General features: G+C 46.1%; 2 protein-coding genes across 4 annotated transcripts; both read left to right on the top strand.

The window, feature by feature from the left end:
* The first annotated feature begins 1,594 nt into the window (after positions 1 to 1,594).
* Positions 1,595 to 11,761, top strand: HINFP (histone H4 transcription factor). Of its 3 annotated transcripts, none has more exons than XM_079954772.1 (10): positions 1,595 to 1,692; positions 3,298 to 3,473; positions 4,274 to 4,500; positions 5,002 to 5,113; positions 5,652 to 5,804; positions 6,709 to 6,786; positions 6,878 to 6,998; positions 8,080 to 8,218; positions 9,137 to 9,261; positions 10,246 to 11,761. In XM_079954772.1, the coding sequence occupies exons 2-10, from the start codon at positions 3,308 to 3,310 to the stop codon at positions 10,718 to 10,720; spliced, it is 1,596 nt and encodes a 531-aa protein (XP_079810898.1). In that variant the 5' UTR covers positions 1,595 to 1,692; positions 3,298 to 3,307; the 3' UTR covers positions 10,721 to 11,761. The 3 variants fall into 3 exon arrangements, with proteins under 3 accessions (XP_079810898.1, XP_079810899.1, XP_079810897.1); XM_079954773.1 differs by having other exon boundaries at positions 1,659 to 1,750; XM_079954771.1 differs by lacking the exon at positions 1,595 to 1,692 and adding an exon at positions 1,701 to 1,992.
* Positions 11,762 to 12,696: 935 nt separating this feature from the next.
* Positions 12,697 to 22,472, top strand: LOC307203764 (inactive serine protease PAMR1-like). The gene is made up of 6 exons (XM_079954875.1): positions 12,697 to 14,328; positions 16,044 to 16,178; positions 18,733 to 18,900; positions 19,426 to 19,629; positions 20,757 to 20,826; positions 22,328 to 22,472. The coding sequence occupies exons 1-5, from the start codon at positions 14,262 to 14,264 to the stop codon at positions 20,768 to 20,770; spliced, it is 588 nt and encodes a 195-aa protein (XP_079811001.1). The 5' UTR covers positions 12,697 to 14,261; the 3' UTR covers positions 20,771 to 20,826; positions 22,328 to 22,472.
* The last annotated feature ends 563 nt before the right edge of the window (positions 22,473 to 23,035 follow it).

Here is a 23,035-nt window from a genome sequence, read left to right as displayed (position 1 = left end):
CGGAACTTTGTTGGCAAGGTGATGTCTCTGCTTTTTAAGATGCTGTCTAGGTTTGTCATTGCTTTTCTCCCAAGAAGCAGGCATCTTTTAATTTCGTGACTGCTGTTCCCCAAAGGGAAATGACTCCATTTTGCATGCACATTTCTGCACCTTTACAGCCCTACCAATACCCTTTTTAAAATGCAGTAACCAAAACTATACACAACATTCAAAGTGATGTACCATATAATGTTTCACACAGGGACGGCACAATACATTTTTACCCGAGGCAAACCATAAAAGGGTACTAAACACCCCACCGGAGGAGTGACATGAACAGAAGGTTATGCCATATTTTTAGCCAGGGCCACCCTGTTCCAAAAGCCAGGCTTCACCAACCTGGTGATCTCCAGATGTTTTGGGCTACAACTTCCATCAGCCCCAACCCAAAAATAGGGTTGCCATATTTCAAAAAGTAAAAACCAGGACACCCCGAAAGTTGTTGAAATATACTCAGAGTCAAGAGTGGATTTCATGCTCTTTATTCAGCTCATAGTGGTGAGGAGGAATGGAATTTCCCCCAGAATGTCTGCTTTATATACATTATTTACACAATGGGCCCCACATGATTGGCTAATGCCGGGATTCTCCTGTAGGCCAATCAGGTTGCGGATTCACTTCCACCTGGAGCTGGATTGGGTGGCTCCTGCTGCATTCTGAATCCTATTGTTCTAGGACCAATCAGACTGCTGCATTTTGGATCTTATTCAACTCAGTACATAACAGTTGTTGAGTTTGTTTGTTTTTTAAGCAAACCACCGATATTGTTGAGCATATGGCAGCCCAACCAAAATATGGGGAGATCACCATGCTGGCATAGATTGCCATAGGCACACTCTATTCCTTTTGAACAGGAGCAGTATAATGTCTGGTACAGCTGGTGGAAACCATGGAATACAGAATTGTAGAAAGGGATCTTAGCGATCACCCAGTTCAGCGCATTGTCTTGCTAAGAAGCTAACTGAATTCATATGCAGGGCTCAAATTAGAGTGGCAGTCTGCCAGACCCTAACTTTTATGAAGGCTCCCTACAATTCCCAAGATCCCCTGGGAGAGGCTCCAAGGGAGTGTTTCACCAGAAGTTTACATTGTGGGTGGGGGCATGAGATGGTTCTGGGCGTTTATAGTACAGTGCTTATTTAATACAAGGCAAGTTTAATCATTTTGGAAGCCCCAAACAAGAGGCTGTTTATTGATGAGCAGGCTAACACACAACTACATAGAAAAATAAAAGCACCCACAAGATCGTGCTGAAGGGTGAAGTCTTAGTTCCAATCCATAATAACTGGAAACAACGTCTAAGTACTAGTTACTACACACGCGCGCACAGCGTCTTTTTCTATCCTTTTATTTGTTTATGTTTTTCTCCATACAAATGTCCCCTTTTAAAAACCCGCGAGGCTTTCAAACCACCCGGAACCAAAACATTGGAACCGCTTGTTCCCAGCCGGACTCCGCAGCCCGATACCCACTTTATGTTTTGACAGCCCGGCTGGGGCCCGCCTTTCATGCGACGCCATTGGCTGCCTCAGCTGCTCCTAGCGGTCTCATTGGCCGAGAGGGTTCATCCGGGCCGTTCGTCGGCGCACAGGTGGCGGGGGTGGGAGGGGAAGGCGACCGAGCGCTGGAAGTTGGAAGGGCGGAAAACTGACGGTAACTATGGAAACGGGGCCTAGTGCCGGCCTCTAAGCCCTGGGTTCAAGGCCCGAAGGTCTTTTTCGTTCCCTGAGCTTTTGCTTCTTCGGCAGTTGGGCTCCTGAGTGGGGAGGGACTGGGAAGCCCCTTGCCTTGTCTTGCTCAGAGCCCTAGAAAATCGGGCAGGGTGGAGTAGCCTGGGAGGGGGGAGAATGGGACGTTCGTGGGGGTGGCTTCCGAATTGAAGGAGGGGAGATAAGATTCAGTATATCGAGAGATTGCCTTGGCCTTCTTTGGGGACAGCTTGATCTGAGGAAGGTAAGGGGCAGCGCCATGAAACATAACCAACTTCCACTTCTCTAGCCGAAAAACAAAATATATCTCTTATCTATCGCTCCAGCAACTGTCCTTTCGCTTTGGGAGAGGCTGCAGCTTCCCTGCCAGGAACTCTAAACGAAAAACTTAGGACTGTCAGGGCTTTATGTGTGGTCTAAAAATAATAAGTAAAATGACTGGGGAAGTTGAAAGGTTTGTGGTCCAGTTTTTCAAGCTAGCCTCTGGCAATCTGCTTTCCTGCAGGTGTGGGGAACCTTTGCCTTCCAGATGTTGAACTCCCATCATTCCTTGCTCACGCTGTTGGGCATTGTAGTTCAGCAACATCTGGAGGGCCAAAGGTTCCCCACACCTGAGCCATCCTTGCCCATTGGCAGAGTGGGTCAGATAACAAAATCTACCCCTTTTAAAGGGTGGTTCCAAGGGTGACCAAGGTACTGTAATGTATCTGAAGTACTTAAAAAGCGCAATGTAGAGATTTCTGTATTATTTTATCACTTTTATTTCTACAGGCTGATTTATTTTTTTATGTGAAGCTAAACTACAAAACAGTGTATAGATACCTTAAATTAGAAAATAGTTCATTGCATTCTCGCTTACTATCCCATTTTAGACGAACCCCTTTTTTGCAGTGTAATCATATGCATATCTATGTGAAAGTGAGTACTGTTGAGTTCAGTGGAACTTACTCTCAAGTAACTGTGCATCGAATTGCAATAATGTAAAAAGCACTTGAACTGTAAATTGCCAAGTGTGGATTTCTGTTCTGTCCGGTGTTTAAACCTTACACAGTTAATTCAACTATCAGATTAAAAAATGGAAAATCTTAATTTTAAAAATGGCTTCAGTTTGAGATTCTATATAGCAGTCACAGCCTCAAAACGGTTACTGCAAAACCTGTAAAAGTTCACATTTAGAAGTTCAAATATAATTGTAGTGTAATGCAGTGTGTGTGTGTGTGTTTTGCAGGCGAGGAAATATAAGAAAGCCAAGGTTCTTCTAATTGTGGAAGCTGGATACTTTTCTAAAAACAAAAAGTCAAAAGCCTTCCAGTAAAATTCCACTAAATAATGTTAAGCTAAGGGAGGCACATGGGAGAAGATGATACTCCTATCTATCTGATACACACACACACACACACACACACACACAAATATATACTGTATATATATGCTTTTGTTGAGGTAATTTGTTTTGTGGTAGAGAATGAGAGGAAGGCTGTCAGTCTCTATCTCTGAATCTAAGAGAGATTGTATTTCTCTAGAGAATCTCTTCTTTGTCTTTCTCTAGTGCTCTTAACATGCCTCCTGGGAAGGTGAGCCACAAGCAAGCCTTGGTCCTGCAGTGTGAGTGGGACATTTGTAGCTTTGTGGCCTCAAAGATGGAGGAGTTCTGTGAACATGTGTCAAAGCACTTGCAGCAGCATCTCCATGACAAAGATGAGGATGATGAAGTGGATTCTCTCGGTAAGGGGTGCAGTATAAAATGAGACTGACCCTGAATTAGTCTTTAGTGTAAGTTACAGTGTTACTCTCTGAAAACTGCTACTTCTGTGGTCCCCCACAAGACAGATCTCTTTCCCCAGCCCTGCCATAACAATTGCATTGACTTGCTTGATTTTATTGAATGGGGGTGGGATCCTCAGTGGTTTGATAAACTGAAGAGCAGTATCCAGGTTTGGTGGTGGACACTAGTAGTGGGAAAACAACAGCTGTAAAGACTTAATGCTTGGGATATGCAAAAGTGTGGTCAAGATCACACTAGGGTTGTATGAAGTGAATTTGCAAGCCCTTCTCTGCTGTGCCCTCAGTTTTCTGTGTGTAGAATTTAAGTAGCATGGAGCGGCAGATCAGGAGTGCAAGAAACAAGCAGATAACACACAGTATAGTTTCAATGTGACTAGTGAAAATGTGGGCATTCCAATAGGCTTAGAAAGTAGGGAACACAGCTTGATGAAATCTGGGAAACATAGACTTTCACATTTAAAAAAAAAAATGAAGTAGTGTTAGCAGCCCTACACATAAGTTAGGGTGGTATTTCCCAAAAGAGAAGGGAAGGGAAGACTCTAAAACTAGCACTTGCCACAGATCAGATACACTGTGAGCAAGACTCTTTGTTGTTTGCTTTATGAAAAAAGCTTGTCATTCCCATACTTATGGAGGAGAACTGCCTTTGAAAGGTCTTCTGGTTCCATGCATACTAGTTCCTTGGACCTGCAGGCCCTCATCTACCTGCAAGTATGAATTCCTGTATTCTTGCATTTTAGAAAAATACTCCTGCCTTTGGCAGGAGTGTGGATTCTGTTCTCCCGAGAGCCCTACAGAGCTGGCCCGCCATGTTTACTTCCATTGTTACCACACCAAGCTAAAGCAGTGGGGACTACACGCCTTACAGAGCCAGTCGGACCTAACCCCCTGTCAGCTGGACTTCCAGAGTCGCAACATTATCCCCGAGATCCAAGAGAACTTCCTCTGCCTCTGGGAGTACTGTGAGGTGAGAGACAGGATGGGTGTTGAAGTATTTCCAGGGGAAGCATCAGGGTGGTGGGGGTGGACTGTTCAGTGTATGAAGCTGGAGAACAGCCAGATTCAATGAGGAAGGCAATGGAGTTTGTTAATGAACTGTAACTAAACTGCACTTTTCTTTTTCTAAAACAAAACTATCAATTTGTACAAATTCTTCTCACTACTGAGTAAACACACCTAAAGTTCTAGAACAGGCTTCCTCAAACTCGGCCCTCCAGATGTTTTGAGACTACAATTCCCATCATCCCTGACCACTGGTCCTGCTATCTAGGGATCATGGGAGTTGTAGGCCAAAAACGTCTGGGGATTGAAATTGAGATTGACATGTATATAAATCCTATTGGTTTTTAATTTTGATAAGCTGGTCTGCCACTTATTCTCTGTATGGCTTACAAGATGTGACTATTTCTCCGCTGCCCGACTTGCAGCTCATTAGGAAATTATCTTCCTTTCCCTGTCTTCTCATCAGAGAGGGTTTGAAAACCCTGAGTGGTTCTACAGGCATGTGGAAGATCACAGTTTCTGCACAGAGTACAAGGCAATTGGGAAGGAGAACCACATGTTCTTCTGTGGCTGGAAAGGTAGGAGTTCACCTTGCATGAGAGTCTTTGGGGTTTGAGGTGAAGTGGATCTACACAGTGGCATTCAGAGCATCTTGGTAACTCCAGGTTTTCCTGTTGCTTTGAGCCAGAACAAAATATCTAAAATACTGTGGGATTTAGAAAATCTTTTTTCACAGTTCTGCTGAGTGTGTTTGTTGTTTATTTGTTTATACTGCAATATGGTAAAATCTCAGGGCAGCGTGCAGTAATAAAACACACTATTGAAAAACAATAAACATAATCATTAAGCTCTTGGCATAAATAAGTTTTCAAGAGACACCAGAAAGCCAAAGGGGGGGGGGGGTGCCTGTGGAATCTCTGCTGGAAGACTGTTCCTCAGCATGGAGTGGGCAACACTAAATGCCCAACTTCCAGATGAGGTCAGTCAGGCCTCTGTAACACAGGAGACAACCCAGAGGTCACCTCTGGATGATTTCATAATGGATCGTGCCTAACTAGCATCCTTAGACCTGCTCAGAACAAATACGATTCTAATCATTTTTCCTCCCGGGTCTAGATTGTGACTGCGCCTTCAAAGGCCGGTGTAAGTTGCGTGAACACCTGCGCAGCCACACACAGGAGAAGGTGGTGGCATGTCCCACCTGCGGCGGAATGTTCTCCAACAACACCAAGTTCTTTGACCACATCCGCCGGCAGACAGCTTTAGAACGTGAGTATCTGAGCAGGCAGAGGGCCTAGACACAGTTTCTTTCTGGCAAAAGTGACACTTGATGGTGGTATTTTAGGAACTTTAAAGCTTCTTCTAGTTACCAGAGCTAGAAAAAAAGATTGTCCACAATATATGAGTTTAAATAGTCTCATATATGGAATCATTTGGACAAAAAAAAAAAAAAAGACTTTTCATCACTCCACATAACAGGTCAGCTACATTTACACGTTTTGTGCATTAGTTGTGCCCCTTGTGAAAATGTCCTCTGACAGGCATCACAATGAGGTCTAAAAACAGTCCTTTTAAAGAAACAATTAAGCTGATGCTGGAAATCCTGAGATGTCTTTCCAGAAGCAACAGAAATTGTTAGACATGCCCACGGACAGGGCAGTTCCATGATGCCTGACTTGGATGGTTTATTTACAATATCCATATACCATTTTTGATAACTTGTCAATTCCTAGGTTCCACCGTCTTGATAAAGAACTATTCTTCTTACTGTGTGAGATCCCTAAGTGGTTTACATAAAGCACAATGAGATCATTTCTTTAAAAAAAATAAATCCATATCACAGCATTTATAAGCAAAGTTAAAACAAATTCCAGTGAATAGGAAGTCTGCATCAGTAGAACAAAGCAGTGTGATGAATCTTGTGAGACGGGGAGACTGCATAGATAGATGGGTCTTCAAGAAGCATTTGAAGCTTGCTACTGTTTCCACTTCATGAACTGCACATGGGAGGATGTTCCGAGGGTCCGTGGCAGGATACCCTCTGTGGGTTTTGCAGTTAGAGGGGGCTGGTTGCTGCCAACAGGTGCCAAGAGGGAGAAACACTCTCCACCTGAGTCTTGCCCCTCTCTGTTCCCTATCTGATTCATCTTCACCTGCTCCCTCCTCTTTACAGAGCAGCGATTCCAGTGCTCCCACTGCTCCAAGAGGTTCGCCACAGAGAGGTTGTTGCGTGATCATATGAGGAATCATGGTAGGTGGTGGCAGGAGCTTCTCCTTCTTTTCCCTCCTCCATCCCTCCTCCCCTCCGTGTGCTAACCTCTCCTCTTCTTCCTCTTCGGCAGTTAACCACTACAAGTGCCCTCTGTGTGACATGACCTGCCCTCTGCCCTCCTCCCTGCGCAACCACATCCGCTTCAGGCACAGCGAGGAGCGGCCCTTCAAGTGCAATTATTGTGACCACAGGTAAACTGAGGCTGGTCCAGGGAGAGGGAAGCAGGGGGAGGGTGGGCACAGAATCACAGAGCAAGGTAGAGAGGGAGGCTGGACATTAAGGAAGGAAGCAGCATTTTTTGCAACTGGCTCTTTTTCACTGTTTTAAGATTTTGGGAATTACAGAGGCCTGAGTTGTGACAAAAAATAGCTATTGCGTAAGTGGGATGGAAACACACAGACAACTGTGTCCCATTGTTTGGCCCTGAATTGTATTATTGCTATTGTGGCCTAAAATTCCTAATCTACCCACCTTCCCAACATAGGGGTTGTTAACTTTAATAAAAGAAGCCACCATACTTAATTCAAATGATATTCAAATATCTGTGGATTCAAGGATTGATCTGTCAGGCCACTATTGTCCTGTCCTCTGGGGGAAATGTATTTATTTATTTTCATTTTTAAAATTTCTATGCCACCCTTCAGTATAAAACTCAGGGCTGCATACATTAAAGGGGTAAAAACAAATATATGTCTGTCACTACAAGCATAAAGCTGGCAGGTCAGCAGCGGTCAAAACAAAAAATGTTCAGCAGGAAAAGCCTTCTGAAAACTAGCACATGTTAAATGTTGGAGTGCCTGGGTAAATAGAAGCTTCCTTGTTTGATGCTTGATTGACATCAGAATTGACACTGGATGAGCTTCCCTGGGGAGGGCATTCCATAAATGGGATACCACAACTGAGAAGACCCTCTTCCTGGTCACAATCCGCAGGTAGCAGGGTGAACAGAGGGTGGCTTCTGAGGAGAATCATAGAATGTGGAGCAGGGGGTTGTTTGGTGGAAGGAAGTCCCTCTAGTACTTGGGTCCAAAAGTAGCAGGAAAACTCAGCCTTGGTGCATGCTTTTATTGAGTCACTGCTTGACATTTTTCACTCTTGCAAAACCAAGCCATTCTTCCTGGGAACTCTCCTGCACTTGAAAATAGTAGAGCTGTTTTCACTAGCAGCGCAGGTACAACATGTGCACCTTCTAGCTTGGAGCCTCTGCAGACTGTCAGCTGCGGTCCTAGTGTGCCAGAGGTTGAGATCCTTCCTTTTGCCTATTCCTTCCAGCTGTAAGAATCTCATTGATCTACGGAAGCACTTGGATACACACAGCAAAGAGCCGGCCTACCGCTGCGAGTTCGAGTCCTGCAACTTCAGCGCCCGGTCCCTCTGCTCCATCAAGCTGCACTACAAGAAGGTTCATGAGGTGAGATGGAGTCACAGAGCCTGGGGCTGTTTACTCTTCGATTTTCAAAAGAGCATCAAGGCCCAGGGGACAATAAAAATCTTTGCAGCGTTCATGAAGGATATGGTGGAGATTTGACAATGCCAATGGCTAGAGCTAAAGTGAAATTCAGTTTTCCAGCAAAAGGGCATATGGATATATGGCACCTTCATTATACACCTTATACACCTAAAAACATTCCTCTTTAACTAGGCCTTTGGTCGATTGACATCCTATGCCCTTTTAAAATGTGTTGGGGAAGGGTTATTGGGCTGTTTTTGTTTTTATTTTGAGGCTTTATATTCTGATTTTATCCTGTGAAGCACCCTGAGACCAGCATGTATAGGGCAGTATACAAATTTAATAAATAATAATAATAATATTTGCACCAGCTAATTTTGTGTTATTATCTCCCTGAAAATACTGCAGCCATGGGGTGGGGTGAAGAATAACTGGGATTCTCCCCCTTCAGTACTGGAAATTCAGCTCAGTCCCTTATTTAAAGATTTTACCAGCCTGACTTTTTGGGTAGAGGGTTAGCCAATGTGAAGCCCGCAGGATGTTGTTGAACTACAGCTCTCATCATTCCCATCCAGCATGGCCAGTGGTCAGGAATGATGAGAGTAATCGCTCAACAACATCTGGAGGGCACCATGCTGTCTACCCTAATCTAGAAACTTGCTTTTTAAAGCAACAATGAAAGCTGAGGTTTGCAGCATGCTGAATTTCTCATCCAGGACTTAAACCGTGTGCTCTTGAATGATGCGCTGGTAGAAGATATTTGTGCCTCGCCACTGCTGTACTGACCAGAAAGCACGCTCGATGCAGATGGTGTATAGGAACTTTCCAGCAAACCAAAAGATGCATACCTTTGTTTTCTTTTTTTCCGCACCCGCTCAGGGTGACTCGGAGCCCCGCTACAAGTGCCACGTCTGTGACAAGTGCTTCACTCGTGGGAACAACCTTACTGTGCACCTCAGGAAAAAACACCAATTCAAGTGGCCTTCGGGTCATCCTCGCTTCAGGTATGTAGGCTTAGGGATGGGATTTCATCCTTCCCTCCTCTTTTTTGTGGCCCTCATTTGCAGGCAATGAGAGCTTGAGTGATTTGGGGGGCGGGATTTGCAAGATTTTGAGGGGGGAAATCAGCTTGCTACTGCAGTGGGCTGTTGGCTGCCATCTTGTACCCAATGGCATTCTGGGGGAAAGTTAATCAGAGCTGCCAGCCTTCAAGGAGCTCTAGCCAGTCCCCTCTTAAATCATGTGCCCCCCCCCCCAAAAAAGGCAAACAAAGCTGGGTGTGGGTGTTTATACCTTTATTTTGCTTCCAACCTCTCTCCCTCCCCCAACCTACATGGCCTTGCTGGCCTTTTTCTTCAGACTGCACAGAACAAGCAAGGAGACTAATTGGAGAGCAGGATTGCTCCTCCTCAATTCACATCCCTAAGGCTACGCTTGTTGCCATCCAGTTGGATCCAAGGCCACAAACGACAATGGCAGTGGTTGCCACAGTACAGTGGCTTGTGATCTGCAAAAACAGGCTGAAGCAGTCTCTATAAAATCACCAGTTCTTGTGCTCTTTGCAAGAGCCACTAGATGGGGCAGTTGGCATTGCAAAACTCACCAATTAGCCTTTGCATTGCAAAAACATTCATATTCTGCCTTTTACAGAACTTTGACTCATTTCCCATTACTTTAATAGCCAGGTGGGATGGAATATTTTTCTCTGGGATTATTATGCCCTTAAAGCATTGTCTCACCTTGAGGTGAGATTTCCGTATAAAGAATTATCATGTGAATTTGCCCCATAGGTGGCATGACACCTTTCCAGCGTGTCCCTTGGATCTTTAGAAATTGGCCGTCTCTTATATCAGCCATCTCCACATGGTTTGGTTGTGATTTCAGCCCTAGTAGATGCTGTGCACAAACAGCTTAGAATGCAGCGTTCCATAATGGCTTACACCTCGCTTATTCCTCCTCCCCACCAACCCACAACACTCCTCCCCCAGGTACAAGGAACACGAGGACGGCTACATGAGGCTGCAGCTGGTGCGTTATGAAAGCGTAGAACTGACAGAGCAGCTGCTGAAGGACCGGGAGAAGCAGGGTGAGGTCCTGGATGACACAGCCCAGTGTGTGGTCCTGGCGGGGGCTGAGGGCAGCCTGCAGGGCATCATATTGGAACCGTCAATGGAGGAAGATGCTGACGTGGACTTGCAAGCTGCCACGCCCCCTCAGGGGCCTGCTCAGCCAGAGGCTGATGCGTCTCCAGACCAAGAACCAAGTGCGCCATCCAGCCCCATCATTCGCGTTGTGAACAGGACCAACGAGCGTGGGGAGAGCGAGACTGTATACTACGTCATGGCCAATGCACCCTCTCAGAGCCGGGCAGCTGCGCCTAGTGGGTTTGCCACGGACCTGGAGGAGAACGTCATGGACAGGCTTCAGAAGACAGCTGAGGAACTGGGCATCCAGATTGTGTGAGGCTCCTGGATGGATTATCAGGTGCTTTCCACCAATCCCAGTAGGTGGCCTGGAGTCATGAATGCTCTGCTTTGGCACCTTGTGCTCCTCTAATGCACATCGTGAGAACCAGATGATGCTACAGGGAGAAGGGGACTGTTTGTTTCTCCCCACCCTTCAAGCAGTACTCCCTAGGCTCCAGACCCAACAGATGCTTCCTCTTTTCTCCTGCCATGGGGATCTGGTGGGTGGTCTGGCAAAAGGAAGAAGGAAGCCAGCTTCTGAGATGGTCAGGACAGAGGGCAGGGGCTGGTTCACCTGTCAGTTACTTAGGAAGGCGAGGACGGCTGCTGCCTCTGGTGTACCCTGTGCTGTGGAGACCATCCTGGGAATGCAAAATATCAGGGCTGAGTCAAAGCAGTGGGTTTTCCAAGACGCCAACTCATGCTCCTTGCCTTGACGGTTACCAGTGCCCCTGCCAGAAGTGTTTACTTTTCCTTTGGCTGCATCCTGGCCAGCCTTGTTCCTTACTGTGAGCCCCACATTCGGACTCTGTGGTTCTTTTGTATGCCTCTTGCCTCTCACCTGTTGGTACCCCTGCCTTTTGAGATGCTTTCTGTTATCCTATTTGCCCAGCATAGACAGGAATACCTGATGCAGTCTCCGTCCCTTCCAGACTGTTCTGCATTTAACTGTTGCAAGAGAGTTCCAGCACTGTTATCTGTTTGCTCTGGAGTGTGAGATTTTGAGACCCTGTTATTCCCAGCTGCTATTCCACAGTTAGTTGCTTACTGCCTTTTTTGTCATTGGCATGACCTCCGCTTGCATTATCTTTGTAGCATGGGAGCCACTTAGGTAATGTAGAAAGCTGCAGGCTTTCATGTTACCTGAGCAGTGCAGGAAGCAGTGTGTTGCAGTGGCTCCCACAGCACAGAGAGGCAGAGCAGAACAAAACAGGGTGCTAATTCTTGCCCTGAGGTCCTTCCCCCACATTGGGGTTCCTGCTCCTGGCCCGCAAGGTTTGTGTTACAAAAAAATAATAATTAAAGAACAACAATACTACCAGGTCTTTTGGTAGACATGATGTTTGCTGTAATCTGTCCTGGAGGTGCACGTGATTGGGTCAGATTTGAGACAGGTGGCAGTTCAAGAGCTCAAATCCTTAAGTCAGTGGCCAGGGTGGGGTGGCTGTCACAACTGATGAATGACGTGGAGCTGCATGAAGACTTGGAGATGGGTTTTGTTGTCATGCTTAGCGTCGTGATTCATTATTACATGGTATCAAATGTAGCGCTATATGATCATTCTGTTAATGCAAGCATTCCAGCTCATGTAATGGAACTTCCCCCTGCTCTCATCTTCCAGTGCCCTCCCACCATCTGCTCTGGAGAGTTGGGGAAAACCCCAGAACAGATCTAGGGACTGTACAGGGGGAGGAAGGTTTCACTGTGCAAATATAAATCCTTGCGCTGGCATAACAAGTTTGTTGAACACCACCCATTAATATATATATTTTTCCTACTCTTCACCGTAAGGTCCCAGGGGCAGGCCACATCAATTTAAAATACAACATTAAAAACAGTTTAAAACAAGTGGCCGTATTGCAGCCAGGAAGAAGTTTCTGCTCCAGTAGGGACGGCTTCTCTAAAAGTGGGGTATGGGGAGGTTGCCTTCCTCTGCTGCATGCAGCTGGGTTCACTTCCTGCCTCATCTGGATTCATTTTCTCTGCTAACACCTGCCATGGTGTCACCTGGTCAGGGGTCCACAAATTTTGGCTGGGTTCAGTAGCCAATCATTTTTGTTGTAGCTACCAGACCCCTCCACACAGAGTGATTGTGTGAGAAACAGCAACTTGTCTCTGGTGTTGGACTGGCAGCAGCAACACTTGTCCTCCGCTCCTCTGACCCAGCATGAGGTCAAATTCCTGCTCATCTCTCCCTTCCTGCAGGACCAAGCAGCTGCCAGCCTCAAAGATCTACCCACTCCTGACAACCCTGTTGCTGCGCATTGTATCTATACTTTGTGGCCTGGATTATTTCTTTGTTGAGGGGGGAGAGGCAGGCTCTTGCCTTGTAAAAGGGGTCCCAAAGTGCTGGCAGGTGATTTTCCACTACCCCCGAGATACCCATATGATGACACCAGAGATCCTCTACGCAGGGGTGGGGAACCTCTGATTTGGGAGCCAAATACTGTGCTCCAGGCCTGGGGACTCTGCTCAGGCCATGCCTGCAACAGACCTGGCCCTCTGTGCTTTTGCCTGACTGGAATATGTTCCTGACCAGTGATGAAACCTATTGCTTTCCTGGATGGAGAATGACAGATGTGTGCACACGAATCTGACACTTGTGTGCTTGAAACACAGCTGGCTGCACAAAGGCAGGAGTCATACCTGTTGCTTTTGCCTTGGGCCACACCCATCATTGGTGCTGACCCCACCCACTGATGCCTCTGGGAGGTTTCCCAAGGGGGAAAGTGGTTCACTGGACTAAAATGGTCCCTCTGCTTTAGCCTCATGATGGGTACCTGAAGCCTGGTAAAGAAAGGGCTGGAAATTTGTAAAATGTATTTTGCATCTGCTTGCTATTCCACCTCAGCCTTAATCTGGGATATATCTTGAACAGCTGGTTCTGTTTGCTGCACATTCCCAGTACAGGCTCTTAATCCAGAGCTTAGCATTCTAGGTTTTGTCCCAGGAAACTCTGGATCAAGGTTCCTACAATATAACTCGCACTTGGAAAGTTGACTCTCTCTCCCTCCCTTCGCTTTAAGATTGTCACCTGGAAATGACAGACTGGGGCAGCATTTACATGCTTTCCTGGGTTCCCCCTTTTAAAAACAGTCCATTACACAGAGAGAGACACACACAGCCAATATCCTTAGGAGACCCTCCTGTAATCTCCTTACCCATCCCTTTACGGAGCTTGTCTTGCAAAGAAGCTGCCTTCTGTTCCAGAGGTTATCCCAGGTTTCTTTCTTTGAAATGCTCTCTCTCTGTAGTGTCTTGTGACATTTTCACACGCAACAGCCCTGTAAGGTAGGTTTAAGGCAGCTGATAGGACATGGTTTGCTCAAAAGCCACCCAGTCCTAGTTCTCCATACCCCAAATTCTATCCAGTGTGTCTCACCATTCTCTGTGGTCCTTTCCCACTTCCCCACACTAACTACTTGAAAATGACTGGTTTAGGAAAGCATCTATGTTTGGTGCTCCTGTGTGAGATTCCAGGACTTTGTAGTATAAGGTTTCTGGAAGAGAGAGAAAAAATAATCGCTCTTGCTGCTGTGGGATTATCTGTGGCATGGAGAGGCGGGGAGGGTTTGTGGAGGGATTTGTGGAAGCTTCCTAACCTCTGTGCTGCACAGTATCTTGGAAAAAAAGAAGCGAGGGTGATTTTCTCTGCAGTTTGAATGGATCTGGTCTGCTGCAAGGCCCTCTGGTGATCAGTTCAACTTTGCCATGCCCACGGGGGCAGGTGAAAAAACTTATTCCCCAAATTCCACCTCTCCCTTTGAAGCCACTGAAAAGCTGTCCCCTGGCGGGGTGCCAGCCCTGCTATATCCACCATGGCGCTGATTATTCTCTTCTTCCTCCTTTCCTTCTGCGAGTTCCTCTCGGGCAAGGAGTTGGAAGGTAAGTCACAGGGAGCCAAGGTACAAGGTAAGGGCTGAGCGTCCTCCTTCTTGGTATTGGAAGCTTCATCCATGCTAAAGTAGCTCTTTGGGTTAAAAGGAACTGATTTCTGGGTCAGCAGCTGCAGAAGGAGTGACGAGTCTTACAAGTCAGTTGCACAAATAAAGTTTCAAACTCATGGTGCATAGTTAAATGATCCAGGTAGCCCCTGGTTTATATTTCACTCTGCCAGAAACTAGTTGGCTGACCTTGGACAAACTACAATCTATCTGAGCCTCAGTTACACGTCTGTAAAATGACCTTTTTATTGTAGTTCAAGGGAAAGATGATGATAAAAGTTTACACACACAAAATCCTACAATATAGCAAATTTTTTAAAAGAAGACAAAATACTGACACTTTTATAGGGTAGCTAAGTTTGCAGTCTTATCTGATTACTTGGGAGCAAGCCTCATTGAGCTCAATGGGACAGGGATAGACTTGTCCTATAAAAAAGGATTATCAAGATAATAACTTAATTGCTCTGCATGTTTTGATGCTAAAAGCCATTGTTGTTTATTGTGCTGTGTAATTCCAGGAATTTAAACTAAGATTAAATAGTTCACAAGTTTGAAATTTGAAAAATTTGAAACTTTAAATTTTTCTGATGTCGAGTTTAAATCTTGACAGATTTTTTTCTTTCGTTTTAAAGACCTCTTGGCTAAACTTCAAGGCAGCCTTCTTAAATCTAGTGTCCTCCAGGTGTTTTGGACGACAATTCCCATCAGCCTCTGCCAGCATTGTTGTGGGGCACCTTGCAGACTCTGAAGTAGGAAAGTAGCAAACTCCCATTTAAACAGATATATAAATGAAATGTTATGACACTAAATAAAAAAATTCCTTCCAGTAGCACCTTAGAGACCTAAGTCTCTAAGTTTGTTATTGGTATGAGCTTTTGTGTGCATGCACACTTCTTCAGACACTGACACTTAGTATGTACACTACCTAGTTTTAATTCTGTCACTTAAATGCTGGGGTTTACCAAATGTAACATTTTCATTCAGTTATACCAATCTGGCTGACAGATAGAGGCCGCGGTCCTAACCTCACCTAGGAGTCAGCTCCATTGCATTCAGCAGGATTTCCTTCTGAATAGACATGGTTGGGGCTACAGTTTAGAGCTCTGCATTTCATAAATTTTTACAGTGGTACCTCTGGTTACGTACTTAATTCGTTCCAGAGGTGCGTTCTTAACCTGAAACTGTTCTTAACCTGAAGCTTTAGCTAATGAGGCCTTCTGCTGCTGCTGCGCCGCTGCTGCACAATTTCTGTTCTCATCCTGAAGCAAAGTTCTTAACCCAAGGTAATATTTCTGGGTTAGCGGAGTCTGTAACCTGAAGTGTATGTAACCTGAGGTACCACTGTATAACAATCACATACAGTCATACCTTGGGTTACAGACGCTTCAGGTTGAGTTTTTTTGGGTTACGGACCGCCGAAACCCGGAAGTACCGGAACGGGTTACTTCCGGGTTTCGGCGGTCGCAGATGCGCTAAATCGCGCTTTGCACATGCTCATCAGACACACCACTGCAGGTTGCAAACGTGCATCCCTCACGGATTACATTCACAACCCAAGCGTCCACTGTACTATAATTTATTTTTAGGATATAACAAATTATTACACTTTGGGTTGTTGTTGTTGTTGTTGTTTTTAAAAAAATCTTCTTTTTCCAGAAAACTCGGACACTTACTGGTCTGGAACTGCCCCCATCTGCATGGGAGGCTGTAAAGGAAAGCACAAAGAACTGAAGAAAAGCACGTGTGGGAATGGAAGCTGCTGCTGGTTGGGGTACAAATCATTTTGCCGGGGTATGTGCAAATCCAGAATATGTAGATTCAAATCCCAATTATGCTGCAAGCTGCAACTAGGGGTGTAGTGGTCTAGGGTCATGACAGGTCAAAGGCCATTGCTAATTCTGCCGCAGGGTCCCTGTCGCCAATATCCTGAAAGGGGAGGGGGGGTTTTTTAGCCACTGAGAATAATTCTTCTCATCCTTGATGCTGATTGGAACCAATCAGAGTGAAAGGAGGTGAATCAGCCATTGAGGATGGCTTCTGCAAGTTGGGGGGAAGTGGGGGCAGGGGGAACACACATTTAGGAACACCCAAGCGCTGAAAAGAGAATGCTGTGCAATGGAACATCATGGAAAACAAAATTTTAAGTCACTTTAAAATAAGATGTTGGAGGACTCAAATTCATTTGCCCACATAGGTGCATAGAAATCTAGCTGAAAGGCAGCACATCGGATATCTGAACTGACTGTTGCATTGCATCCCTAGTAGTTGTATAAGTCTAAGATTATTGTATAATTATAAGATTATACAACCTTCTAAGATCATACAATAGTTTTGGAGAGCGTGTGGGTCATGAAGGGACCCTGTACTTCTGAATTTGCCATGGCATTACTGGATGCAACTAACCCCCTCCCCCCCCCCCAAGATAAAAAATGTAGCAATATCATTTGTAGCTGATGAGGAATATGGGGTTGTGGGTTTTTTAGGATTTTTATCTTAGGGGGGGGGGAAATCATTAATAATTTAGCACACGCACCTCCTGCAATCACATGTCATCCCCGCTCTTGGAAACGATTGTGTTGTTAATGAGGGCAAAACAGAATGGAGATTGTAAAGCGTTTAGCTAATCGTATAGTAGTAACTGGGAGGGACGTGGAGGATTTAAAGAGGATTAAACTTCTCTTTTTAAAAAAGGATTACTCAGGTTCACGGTGGAGGAGAGGCTGATAAGGCAGGCTGTCATCCTAGTTAAACAGAACTTCCGTGTGACTAGATAGTCTACCTTGATATACAGGTGGGACAAACTCAAGGGAAAGAGTTTGTCCCACTTGGTGGATGAAGCTCCCAGAGACGCCTGGTTAGCCTTGGTTGGGAGCAGAATGCTAGACCAGGTAGGCCTTTGCTCTGATCCTGTGGGACAATACTTCAGCAGCATGCTGGCCTGGGATTGGAAGCAGGGCCCAATGTTTGGGGTGGAGGGATGCTTTGCGGGGAACATGAACTGAAAATGGAATGAGGCCAACTGAAATTCAGACTCTGAGGATTGTGTAAGAGTTTCAGCACCAGAAACCAGCAAAATCACATATTTTCTGCAGTATGATTTGTTCTCATGATGGCATCTGGGGAGTTACACTTAATCTTCAGTACTGGATATGCCTGCAAAAGTTTTGGGGCAGGCATACCACCTCATTTCCAACCAGTGCATGTCCCATAACTTCCTGCTAAATCCTGCAACTTTTTCGACCGCAGACGTTTTGCGTTTGTTTTTATTTTGTCAAATAATAATAATAATAATAAATTTATTATTTATACCCCGCCCATCTGGCTGGGTTTCCCCAGCCACTCTGGGCGGCTTCCAACAAAACACTAAAATACAATAACCTATTAAACGTTAAAAGCTTCCCTAAACAGGGCTGCCTTCAGATGTCTTCTAAAAGTTTGGTAGTTCTTTTTCTCTTTGACATCTGGTGGGAGGCCCATTCCACAGGGTGGGTGCCACTGCCTGGTTCCCTGTAACTTGGTTTCTCGCAGCAAGGGAACCGCCAGAAGGCCCTCGGCGCTGGACCTCAGCGTCTGGGCAGAACAATGGTGGTGGAGACGCTCCTTCAGGCATACAGGACCGAGGCTGTTTAGGGCTTTAAAGGTCAGCACCAACACTTTGAATTGTGCTCGGAAACGTACTGGGAGCCAGTGTAAGTCTTTCAAGACCAGTGTTATATGGTCTCGGCAGCCGCTCCCAGTCACCAGCCTAGCTGCCGCATTCTGGATTAGTTGTAGTTTCCGGGTCACCTTCAAAGGTAGCCCCATGTAGAGTTCATTGCAGTAGTCCAAGCGAGAGATAACTAGAGCATGCACCACTCTGGCGAGACAGTCTGTAGGCAGATAGGGGCTCAGCCTGCATTCCAGATGGAGCTGATAAACCGCTGCCCTGGACACGGATTTGAGCTGTGCCTCCATGGACAGCTATGAATCCAAAATGAACCCCAGGCTGTGCACCTGGTCCTTCAGGGGCACAGTTACCCCATTCGGGACCAGGGAGTCCTCCACACCAGCCTGCCCCCTGTCCCCCCCAAAACAGTACTTCTGTCTTGTCAGGATTCAACCTCAATCTGTTAGCCGCCACCCTCCAACCGTCCTGCCAGCATTACACTGCTGTGCAAAAGTGTCCCTCTCAAAGGCGAAAGGAGGAAACATAGCTGAATGGGCAGTCAAGCAGAATGGCATGCAGACGGTCCGTTATAAACCCACTGCTAAAGCACAATTCTTGTGTCAACGGCATGTTGCGGAACACAGTTGCCACAAAGCAACCACCTGGAGGGTCCCTGCGTGTGCCTTTTTTCTTTCACAGTGAACTGCGGACGACCAGAAACAGAGTTCAATTCGGTGGTCTATGGGAATGACTGGTGGGTTGGGTCTGTGGTGCGCTACAGCTGCCGGCCTGGGTACCTGCTGGTGGGGGATCCTGCTAGTGCCTGCCAATCAAGTGGCCGCTGGACCCCCAAACCTACTTGCCTCAGTAAGTATAATTGTGTGCCTTTCATGCATGTATCCAGAGCTTTTTTTTTTTCCAGTGCGAACTTGCTGCAGCTCAGTTCTGGCACCTCTCAGGTAGGCACCATTGCCAATCTTTTTCTTTTTTAAAAAAGTTTTTATTTATACTTTTCATGTTTATACATTTCATTAATTTTACAATCAATATAACATTTCAAAATTTGACTTCCTTCCCCCCCTTTTTGCTGTTCCTTAAATTTATTTTTAATATCTTCTGCATATCCAAATTCATTTAACTTGCTCATTTAATTATCTACTATAGATATACACTGTAAATATATACTGGAGGTTATTACAATAATCCTGCCAATGTTCTTATCTGTTTACAGTTTATTTGTAAATATTCAATAAACCATTTCCATTCTTTTATTTAAAAGGTCATTATCTTGATTTCTTATTTTTCCGGTAAGTTTCGCCATTTTCTGCATATTCTTGAACGAGTCATTCGGGCGTCATGTCTGCTTTTATTGCTTTCTGTCTTTCTGCGAAGGGATCTGCCTCCGGGGTCGGATTGAGATAAACGAGCGAGACATCGATGGGAGCTGCTCCTCCACCTGTCCCCATAAGGTGTACCCAGGGGCCTTTCTCAATCATGGCTGCATCAAGATCTCCTCCTGTGTCACTAAGCAATCTGGCTGGACCCGATGGTTCTCTCGCTGTGACTTTTGTGAGTGCGATTGCTACGTCCCCTGCGGTGAGTACACACCCTCCGAGTGCCCCTATTTTCGAGGGACACGCCTGGATTTACAGAAGCCGTCCCAGTTTCTGATTTCATCCCAGAATGTCTCGCTTTTCCTTAGGATGTCCCATTTTTATTGGAGAAATTTTGGAGGGGATGAGGCATCTGATTGGCTGGTGTGGAAAGCAGGATGCTGTGTTAGATGGAACTTTGCTCTGATCCTGCCAGGGTACTTAGGATATTAGAGGTAAAACGCAGGTGGCGCTGTGGTCTGAACCACTGAGCCTCTTGGGCCTGCCAATTGGAAGGTTGGCGGTTCAAATCCCCACAACGGAGTGAGCTCCCGTTGCTCTGCCCCAGCTCCTGCCAACCTAGCAGTTTGAAAGCATGCCAGTGTAGGTAGATAAATAAGTACCACTGTGACGGGAAGGTAAACGGCGTTTCTGTGCGCTCTGGCTTCTGTCACGGTGCTCTGTTGCGCCAGAAACGGTTTAGTCATGCTGGCCACATGACTCGGAAAGCTGTCTGTGGATAAACGCTGGCTCCCTCGGCCTGAAACGAAATGAGTGCCATAACCCCATAGTCGCCTTTGACTGGACTTAACCATCCAGGGGTCCTTTACCTTTACTTAGGATACTCTCAGTTTCTGGTCTTACCATTAGACAGAGGCAAGCAGCTCCCTCAGGTGGGGGATAAGAATAGGGAACAGCTGTCTCTGGTATGTGGCCTGTTCTGTGCCCCTTAAGACAGCCTTGTTTCCTCAAGGTGAGGTGAAAAATATTGACCAGTGCTGCAGTAAGATTCAGCTATCAGTCTAGTTGGCTTTGTAGCACGGAGTCCAAGGGCTGCCATCTTGTCCTTTTTTTAAACCTCAGGCTGCCAAATATCTTGGGCTAGCCCCAGATGTTCTTAACCATCACACAGGCTTTCCAAGGAATCCTGGGAACTGAAGTTCTAGGAGGGCAATAGGAAGAGTCTCCTCAGCAAAGTATGCTTTCCTAGCATCCTTTGGGGGGAAAGTGATACAAAGCTGATATGAGCTTGTGGAGTAGATGGGGGCCCTGGTATTCACCACAGGGGGTCCCCAGTAGTTGTACTGGTGAGAACCCGAAGGCTACCACCCAATTTCTTCTCTTCCACAGCTTCCTCAGGATAAAAAAACCCAACCCCTGTGGAGGGGCCGCTCTGCGCGCTGCAACACCTGACTTTTATGTAAGTTTCAGGCACCCTTCACACCTAGAGCTGTGACATTTAATCTATTTAACTTATTTAATCTATTTAACTTGCCTTAGCAAGTCATTCACCTCACACAGGAGGGAAGACCTCATCCAAGATGGTGCCTGCTGCAAGGTGGGGGGAGGGGTGAGACGCCCTTGGCCCTCTCTGTGTTGTTGGACTCAAACTCCCATCAGGCCTTGCAACTGGCGTGACCAATGGTGGGGAATGATGGGAGCTGGAGTCCAGCGGCACTTGCAGGGCCACAGGTTCCCCATATGGTGGCTGCTTGCACACCCTGTAAAATAGAGAGCCAATGGTGGTGCAGTGGTTAGGGTGTTGGACTAGGACCTGGGAGACCAGGGTTCAGTTTTCCACTCAGCCATGAAGCTCACTGGGTGATCTTGGGCCAGTCACTACCTCTCAGCCCAACTGCGTCACGGGTTGTTGTGGGGATTAAATGAGGAATGGGAGAACGATGAGTTCCATTGGGGGGAAAGGTGGGATATAAATGCAACAAAGAAATAAATAAAATGTGCACGTGCTTATTTATATGTAAAAAAAAAAAAATCGAAACGTTGAAAAAAATAATTATAATCTGAAGTAAGAGATACAGTCTTCCCCACTATGATGAAAGAGATTGCAGTGAGGCAACCTGTGTGCTTGTTCAATGCAACTATTGATGGGCCCCTGCCTGGTCTATTTCCCAACTTTGTCTTTTAACCCCAACTTGGACCAGAGAGCCCTTCAAACAGAGCAGGTAGGGGGAACCTGTGGCCTCCCAGAGGTTGCTGAACTACAACTCCCAGCATCACCCACCATAGACCAGGCTTGTGTTGGAATCTGCGTTCGGCCAAGCTGATAAAGCTCATCTTCTGGAATCGCCCTCCTGACAAATAATTAACGACCTGAACCTTTGATGAGGCCTCAGGCACATTCCATTCAGCAGAGAATCCAAAACAGCATGCAGAAGTGATGATATTTATGGCTACATGCTACGCTTTATTTCTTACTACGCAGACAGCAAAGAAACATCCTCTCTCTATGAAAGCAGAGAGCAACTGAACAAAGGGACAGGAAACCAGTAACATCACATCCGTCTCCCTTCTCCCGTGAGACTTCCAACAGCCTGGACTGTTTCTGGAATGTAAACAGAGCCTTGTGACTCTAAGCAGCTGCTCAATGGCAAAACAGAAACTAACAGCTTGCTAGGGTTGATGGCGGCTGTAGTCCAGCAATATCTTGGGGGCTACAGGTTCCCCACTCCTAAAACAGAGGATGTCTCCACATAAAAGGCTGTCCTCTGTAAATCAGGACACAGGTTTACCCAGATTCCCCATCCCTGCTACACAAGCACCATTGAAAATCTCTTATTTATTCAAAATGACTAATTCATTTGTATGCAGATTTATATGACTGATGAATGCATTCATGTTCTGTTGTCTAATTAGCTAAGGTTTCCTTCATACACCAATGGAATCTTTCCTATTGATTTCAGCAGGTCTCAAGCAACCCTTGTTTTCTCAGGGATGTGGCTCACTGATGAAATAATCCCCGCTGGATTCATCTCCTCTTCCTAACCAGTTTCTGGAATGGCGACTGGAAATTTGTTAATTGTGTGCAAATAAACCTGTTGCAAAGAACGCATGCGTTCTGACTCTCCCTGTAAGCAGCCATGTTCTTTTAGGGTGGGGAGGTTCCCAGAGGACTGGAATCCTTAGTTGTCAAGACACACAGGTTGGTGGCAGGACACCTGCTTGACATGCAGAAGTCTCCAGAATTGATCCCTGGCAAGGCTGGTGCAATACCACCTGGTAGCAGTGCTGAGAGAGAACCTCACTCTGAGACCTTGGAGCGCTGGCAAGTGGTGTTCTTTGAGACTGGTGGAGTGGAAGGCAGGGACATAGCCCTCAAATGTCCTGATTAAAATGGGACATCCCATGGGGGGGGCTGTGCTCTCGTGCAAGAGCACAGTGCCCCAAAATGTGCAAGAGCGCAGCCCTGAAAGTCGCACTTTTTTTCAGGGCCGCAATCTCACAAGAGAGCACGGCACCCAAAAGCACATGCGAGCTTGGCCCCAGAAGATGTTTCCCTGTGTGTGTGTGTGTGTATCTGTTTTACAATTTCAAATACCCATTTTACATCCTTAAGACATCAATGACCTCCCTTCTTCTCTTTCCATGATTCATTTTACATACCTTAAATG

The sequence above is a fragment of the Podarcis cretensis genome (genome assembly GCF_951804945.1).
Source record: "Podarcis cretensis genome assembly, chromosome: 15".
NCBI lineage: Eukaryota > Metazoa > Chordata > Lepidosauria > Squamata > Lacertidae > Podarcis > Podarcis cretensis.
The sequence above is the reverse complement of the archived record's forward strand: the minus strand, read 5'-3'. Positions and strand labels throughout refer to the sequence as shown.

Excerpts from the sequence above, each read along its gene's own strand:
- HINFP (XM_079954772.1), top strand. The coding sequence starts at position 3,308 with ATGCCTCCTGGGAAGGTGAGCCACAAGCAAGCCTTGGTCCTGCAGTGT. Across the intron at positions 3,474-4,273 it reads TGATGAAGTGGATTCTCTCG|AAAAATACTCCTGCCTTTGG; the intron begins GTAAGGGGTGCA and ends CTTGCATTTTAG. Across the intron at positions 9,262-10,245 it reads TCGGGTCATCCTCGCTTCAG|GTACAAGGAACACGAGGACG; the intron begins GTATGTAGGCTT and ends CTCCTCCCCCAG.
- LOC307203764 (XM_079954875.1), top strand. The coding sequence starts at position 14,262 with ATGGCGCTGATTATTCTCTTCTTCCTCCTTTCCTTCTGCGAGTTCCTC. Across the intron at positions 14,329-16,043 it reads CTCGGGCAAGGAGTTGGAAG|AAAACTCGGACACTTACTGG; the intron begins GTAAGTCACAGG and ends TTCTTTTTCCAG. Across the intron at positions 16,179-18,732 it reads GTACAAATCATTTTGCCGGG|TGAACTGCGGACGACCAGAA; the intron begins GTATGTGCAAAT and ends TTTCTTTCACAG.